Genomic DNA, 7,776 nt, shown 5'->3' with positions numbered 1-7,776 from the left:
TTAAATACATTTTATTTCATTTCCTGTTTTCCAAGCCAGGCATTTCTTATTCTAATTAATCCAAATTCCTTGGATTATGTGTATTCTTGTCTTCCCCTTCCCTCTAATTACATTAAGAGATTTCTATTTTCCTAAAGCAGTATTATGCCTTCCTTTTTGTTCATCATACCAGAAGTTATTAATTTCTTAGTTCATGGAATAGCAGTACTGAAAAAGACCCTAGAATACATAATTTTACAGTCATAAGAAAATCTAAAATCATAGAACATAAAAATTCATATTCATAATCCAATTCAAAGTACCTTTCTCACAATTCTATGAAATAACTAGTGGAAATTTTTGTTATCCCAGTTTTATAGATAAGGAAAGGTTCAAAGAGGTTAAATCATTTGCCCAAAATCACTAAACTAACAATTATTAGGATCACTTTGATGAATCTCATTTGAAATATGTCTCCTAATGTCAAAACTAGCACTCTTTTTTTCTGAAAGATTCTTATGATCACAGAATTGAACAAAGAGTTCAAAGCTTTAGAATATAATATTCCTATCATCTGCCTCTGTCACTCATATACACTTGCTACTGAATGGAGCTCAAGGAAATCACAAAACCATGCTTAATGAGTCCATTATAGATTTGTATTATATAATCCCAACTGGGCTCTCCTAAAAGGAATGCAATGTTCCTATTCTCTTATTGATTCTCTGTCATATTCAGTACAGTGGATGTACCAACTCTTTTCTTTCCTTGGACCTTTCAAAGCACCCCCTATATGTAATCTCTCAGCAGATGATGTCCTTTTATATTTGGAAAAAACTGAAACCAAATACTTAAGTTATCTCTTTTGCTCTCCTTTTTTCATAATGCTTAACAGTCTCTTCCAACTATCTCCTCCTTCATTCTTGTCTTGGTTGAAGAAGTAACCCTTTTAATGAAGGCCATATCTCCTACACAAATTCTTGAATCCATCCTCTCGCATTTTTTCCAGTAGATTATCCTGCCCACCCACGCATTCCTATGCTCCTTTCAATTATCAGTATACCTCTGGGATCCTTCCCTGTTGCTTGCAAATATGTCCGTCTTCCCCTAATCTTAAAAAATAAACATTGGGGCAGCTAGGTGGCGCAGTGGATAGAGCACCAGCCCTGAAGTCAGGAGGACCTGAGTTCAAATGTGACCTCAGACACTTAACACTTCCTAGCTGTGTGACCCTAGGCAAGTCACTTAACCCCAATTGCCGCAGCCAAAATAAATAAATAAATAAATAAAATAAAAATAAAAATAAACATACAAAACCTAACTTGATCCTAAGATTCTTGCTAGCTTTTTCTATATTCTTCCTCCACTCAACGAAATATCTAAGAAAACCCTGTCATGGTTACCTTCCTTCTATTCTGTGTGTATCTTATTTGTGCCTACTTATTTACTTGTTACTTCATCCAGTAGTAAGTAAGCTCCTCCAAAGTGTATTTTTTTCTTCTTTTGTAACTTAGAACTTAGCCAAATGACTGATACACAGTAAGTACTTAATGCTGAGTGATGGATTGATTGAATCATAGAATCTTAGGATCTTGGAGCTAGAAAGGACCTTGGAAACATGTTGTTGAACCTTCTCAAGATGAGTAAGCTAAGAGTGTAGAAATAAAGTGAAATCCTCCCTACTTGACTATAATTTCCTGAAGGGAAGAGAAGAGAATATCACTTTATTTTCTCTGGATGTCCAGCTCCTAGCAATAATGCCTTGTATGTAGTAGGAACTTAATAAAGTTTATTCATTTGAATTATCTTAGGTCATAGAGCTTATTGCTGGCATAGGTGAGACTAGAACTACTCAAATTAGTCAATTGACTAATTGAAAAGTAAAAACAATGTAATTTTTCAGGAAGGAAAGATTTAATTCAACAAAGTCAAAATGACAAAAAAAAAAAAAGTATCATTTGTATATAAAGAACCATACTTGATGTAATGAAAAAGGTCAAGTTTTTGCTATGACTCTGACTCCTGACTTTCTAACCTTGTAGAAGCTATCCAATTTGTTCTCAAACCCCCAAAACAAGTCAGGTCTGGCCAGTTCCTACTAAGCTATTATGTCTTTTTTTTTCTCCAAAAGTGGTAGGCATTGTTCTTTCTTCCCCAGCAAAATAATAGAAGGCCAAAGTGACCAATATGGAATGAAAACCTAGATTCAAATCCCAGTTCTCATGCTTATTAGCTATTTGACTTTCATCAACTCATTTAATTCCCCTGGGACTCTTTGACCCTATTTTTAACAGAAATATAATGCATTTGCATTATGTATCTCATAGTATTATTTAGAAAAAATAACTTAGAAATAACTGTTTGTTAAAAAGGTTTTCCTCATATTATGACAAAACCTACCATAATTCAATCATCTGATTTTACATGAGAGGCAACTAAGGCACAGAAAAGAAAGGTTACTTGTAAAGGGCTGAAACTTTGAATAGGTGCACTGGAATCAGACAACCAACCACTTCAGGCTAATTACCTATTGGACAATATTCTATTAGCATATGCTTGGAAAATGGCCCTTCTCACTATTCTGTGCTGGCTCAATCTTTTGGTTTATACAGATAATTGTAGGAGGGACTAGGGGATGGAGTAAGACAAGCCAGAGGCACTTTGGGGGTGGATGAAGAGAAGGGAGGTTGTGGAGAGCTTGTAGCAATTTTGTCCATCCCCTTCACCTCTCCCCCTAAAAACCAAGAATAAAGAACAAGGACTTTTGCTTATCCTCACTCCAGCTGATTGTAAGGCATCCAGGATGCTAACCCGGACTTCAAGTTAGTTGCCACTAATCATACATTGGGTTAGTTCCTAGGCTTGGATTGAGACCCAGAGCCCAGATCTTTCCTAAGCTTTGAAGTATTTCCTTTTCAAGACAAAGGTCCCAAGAGCAATTGCTCAATCCTTTCAGACCAAGACTTGTTTCTGCACCATAGTCTGTCACGCTATCATGCATACCTGTGTTTCCTAGGAGAGTTACATTGAGGCAAATAAAGCAAGCATAATAAATTGTATCTGTTGCTCTGCACAGATTTTCTTCCAACTTTTGTACTAAGAGAATTCTCACCTAACACACACTTGTTCTTTCTATGTTTAAAATATGTTATTGTTCCCTCTTAATTTCCATGCCTTATCAAGGGTAATTTATTTTCAGAAAAGACAGAGGAAATCCCTCAACTAAAGATCTTGCCCAAAGTACTTCAGTTGTATTCTAAGAAAGAAAGACCTATAATAATGACAGGATGCCTTGTGGTTGTAATGGAACATCTTCTGCTATGTGATTATTTTCTCAGCTGTTTTCCTCTGTTTCATGAAACTCCTTTTATTTCCTTGTAATATGTCCAGGAAGTAAGCAGACCTCAGCCTGATAGATGGTGACGAAGTTTAAATGTTGACTATGTTCCCATTTACAGAGATAGTAGGATCATAAACTTAAGAGTTGAAAGGGATCTCACAGATTACCCAATGTAACACTTCATTTTCAAGATGAGGCAACTAAGAGAAATTGATGATTTACCCATGCCATGGGTATGTATATTATTATGTTTATATGTATATATATTATGTATATGCCATATACATAATAACAGAGCAGAGATTCAAACTCAAATTCTCTCATTCAAAAATCAGTGTACTTTCCATTATACCATATTATTACTTCTGGGGCATCACTTCAGTTTTGAGCTTCACTATAATAACAGGGGAGAGGGGAAAACAAAAACAAAACACTGAAAAGGAATACATTTGGCTTGGTATGAACCCTTTTCCAAAAACCAGTCATTATCTTACTTTTGCCAAGACAGACTTGATTGATAATTGATTCTAACCTTCTTTATTTCATATTCAAGACTATATATTACAGACTGGACGTATCTATTTAGATTTCCAAGTCTGATGTCACTCCACTTCCCTCCAGGCAGTTTTAATTCTGTTAAAAGTAGATGCTTAATCTAACAAAAGTTATTTCCCACCCTCATGGCTTTACTTACTTTTTTTTTTTTTTTTTGCTGAGGCAATTGGAGTTAAGTGACTTGAGTCACACAGCTAAGAAGTATTAAGTGGCTGAGGTCAGGTTTGAACTCAGGTCCTTCTGAGTTCAGGGTTGGTGCTCTATCCACTACACCACCTAGCTGCTGCCTTTGCTTATATTTTTCTTTGACTTATCACCAACTATAAAGTACTGTAACCATTTTCTGACTTTTTTCCAGTGCTAAAATGATCAACAGCAGTCAAGAAGTCCTTTCACCTGGAATTAATGAATCACTAATCAATGAGACCACGAAGATGGATTGTTCTTTCAGTGAATTTTGGGATTGGTTCAATATAATCCAGACCCCATTCCTCTGGATCATCTTTGTGTTAATCACAGTTGAAAATATTTTTGTTCTCAGTGTCTACTGTTTGCACAAAAGTAGGTGCACAGTACCTGAAATTTACCTGGGAAACTTAGCTGCTGCTGACCTTATTTTAGGTCTTTGTCTCCCTTTCTGGGCCATTAACATTACCAACAACTATGACTGGCCCTTTGGGGAGATACTCTGTAAAGTGGTGAACTCCTTTATATACATGAATTTTTATAGCAGCACTTTCTTCTTGATGATGGTCAGTATTGATCGATACTTGGCCCTGGTGAAAACCATGTCTATGGGCCAGATGCGAAGAACCTGCCATGCTAAATGCTGCAGTTTCATCATATGGCTTTTCACAATGATAGTGAGCTCCCCTATGGTGATTTTCCGTACCCTACAGGAGTATAATGAAGAGGGCCACAATATCACTGCTTGTATTTTAGCCTATCCATCACCCAACTGGGCAATCTTCACCAATATTCTCCTCAACGTTGTAGGCTTTATGCTGCCCCTCTGCATCACCTCTTTTTGCTCTGTGAAAATCATCCATGTTCTGCAAAACAATGAGATGCAACAGTTCAAGGAGATGCAGACAGAAAAAAAGGCTGCTATCCTTGTCCTGGTGGTCCTTCTGCTCTTCATCATCTGCTGGCTCCCATTCCAGGTTAGCACATTCATTGATACCCTCTATCGGCTAACGGTCATCTCAGACTGTCAGACTATAAATATTCTCAATGCGTTTACACAAATAGGAACATATATTGGTTATAGCAACAGCTTCCTGAACCCTATGGTATATGTTTTTGTGGGGAAAAGATTCCAGAAGAAATCTAAGGAGGTCTACAAGGAATGTTTCAAGATTGGGTGGTGCCAATCAGACTCAATCCAAACAGAAAATTCAGTGAGCACTTTGAAGACTTCCATATCAATGGACCGGCAGATAAACAAACTTCACAAGCATCTGGAGTACAATCAGTAATTTGTTCTATTTTATTTTTAAAAGACTAAAACTACAGCTTTTCATATGTTCGTGAGCCATTTTCAGTATGTACTGGCTGCAGTTGGTACTGGGTAAGCCAGAGGCCAGTAGAAAAACTTTCACTTTTCTGGAGATGCAGAGCAGTGAAGAGAGGGGAGTAGCAACTGGTCATCCAACTTTATATCCACCTAACTCCTCTTCCTCTCTCTTGTCCCTATATAATAATATGGATCCTCAAAAAATCCTGGGCCTAGAAGCACTCCTGTCCTTCTAATGAGAGAGTAGTCACTGCCCAGTTTGGGGTTGGACAAATTATTGTCCCTGAATTTTTGAGTCTGGCAATGATTTCTGTGGATGAGATCTATGACTACTGAAGGCTCATCTCCAAGTTTAGTAAGGAAATTGTTTGTGGATAGAAAACAAGCAGCATTATTTAACTCCCTTCATTTTCTATTTATTCAAATAAATAATTGAAGGAAGTATTTCAAGATTGTCTACTGTGAAACCTGCACAGCCTCTTGTCCATAAACAACAATTGAAGAGACAAATTCATTTGAACAATAATTGTAAATTATTTAATAACAATAGATAGATTTAATAACAATAGATAGAATAACAAAGGATCTTAGAGTTACAGCTAGAAGGGACCTTGGGACTCCAAATTCCTTGTTTTACAGATTAGGAAATTCCTAAAACTAATATGTGTTCAAATTCAGAGCCCTATTCATTACACCATGTTTCCTCTCATGGAAATGAAATGTTGAAAATGTTGTACATCTTCAGATCTTTGTGAAAAGTACCTTAGGGTAGAGGCATTATGTAGTTATCATGGATTAACAGACACTACAGAAATAACTCTTGAAACTTCAGGTTGTCTCAACAAAGAGCTCTGTACTAAGCATTACAGGTGCTACAAATATAAAATTTTAGACACTAATGCTGTCTTCTTGGATCTAATAACTATTAAGGAACATAACTAAATAACTATAGTTCAAGTTAAAATATGATAAGGCATATAGATATAACCAAATCCACTGTTGCCTAAGCTGAGCCTTAGGAGCTGCCATAGTAGTCAGACCTGTATCCCTAATTTATCTTTATCAGATTCATTATATCTTTATTAAGTAGGATTCCTAATAAAGATTTTTATGGTGGTTTCTGAGTGAGCATGGGGGCTCTTGAAAAGTTACCAAAAAATGTAGTCTTAAAAATATATGAGAAATGGAATCAGAAACAATAGAGGAGATCACAACATATTAGAGGTAGACAGGAATGTTAATAGGATGGGATTTTTGACTACAGAATACTTAAGTAGGAAGGGAACTTAGAACATCAAATATTAAAGATTAAAGGTATCCTAGGGACTATCTAGTCTAAGACAAAACTTTATTTTATAGATAGGGAAATTGAGATCCTAGGGATAGATTAACTCACCCAAGATTATACTGCTAAGAAACATATGAGTGTTATAAATAAAAATATGGCAGGATTTCAGAGGAGGAACAGATCACTTTGGACAGGAGCAAACAAGAAAGGGAGTTGAACCTAAATTAAACTTAATTTTTTGATAGGTCCATGTATTTACAAAATTCAGTCATGAATCACAAAGGGTGAATTGCTTTATGATATAAAGTCCCTTTTCTTTTGATGCCCTTGACTGCCCACCTGCTCTAGTAGCTGGGGAAGAAATAATAAAAATGATAATAATAGTTGTTTTACATATCTCTTTGTAAAGAAAAGTGATTTCACAGACTTTAAGTAGAAATAAGAAGTATCTTAACATATTTAACATGTATGGGATTACCTGCCATCTAGAGGAGGGAGTGGAGGGAAGGAGGGGAAAAGTTGAAACAGAAGTTTTTGCAAGGGTCAATGTTGAAAAATTACCCATGCATACATATGTTTTGTCAATAAAAAGCTATAATAATAAAAAAAAAGAAATAAGAAATATCACCAAAACAGTATTAAAATGTATATATTTCCATGATGTATACACGCCAACATACACATATATTGAATGCATTTTGAAGGGAAAGGCAGAAAAAAAAAGGAAGTAGAGTTATTTGTAGAACATTTCATTAAAAGAGCACATATAAGCCAGCAATGGAATGGTTCTATAAATATCTCCTGAGAAGTTTGAGAAGCATCTGCTTCCTTTCTTTCTTTTCAAACAGTGTCACAGGGTAACTAGCCCTAGGCTCTAAAGCCTTACAGCAGATGCAACTATTCAGACTGTCATGCACCTGATACAAGTGTTTCTGTAAAGGGGAATGGAAAAGAGAATTATGATTATATATTGTATGTATTGATGTTGTGATATAAATAACATTGTGTCTTTCAAAAAATCTGAAATGGTATTTCAATGTAAAAATAAAATCAGCTTCACATACAAGGAATAAATGTATGAATGATGTAAACATGCAA

At 35.7% G+C, this 7,776-nt stretch overlaps 1 protein-coding gene across 1 annotated transcript; it reads left to right on the top strand.

Annotated features, from left to right (window-relative positions):
- The first annotated feature begins 4,239 nt into the window (after positions 1 to 4,239).
- BDKRB2 (bradykinin receptor B2) lies at positions 4,240 to 7,776 on the top strand. Its single transcript, XM_051973577.1, has one exon. It carries the CDS (start codon positions 4,240 to 4,242, stop codon positions 5,350 to 5,352), a length of 1,113 nt encoding a protein of 370 aa, XP_051829537.1. The 3' UTR covers positions 5,353 to 7,776.

Source organism: Antechinus flavipes, chromosome 2, assembly GCF_016432865.1.
Source record: "Antechinus flavipes isolate AdamAnt ecotype Samford, QLD, Australia chromosome 2, AdamAnt_v2, whole genome shotgun sequence".
Taxonomy (NCBI): domain Eukaryota; kingdom Metazoa; phylum Chordata; class Mammalia; order Dasyuromorphia; family Dasyuridae; genus Antechinus; species Antechinus flavipes.
The sequence above is the reverse complement of the archived record's forward strand: the minus strand, read 5'-3'. Positions and strand labels throughout refer to the sequence as shown.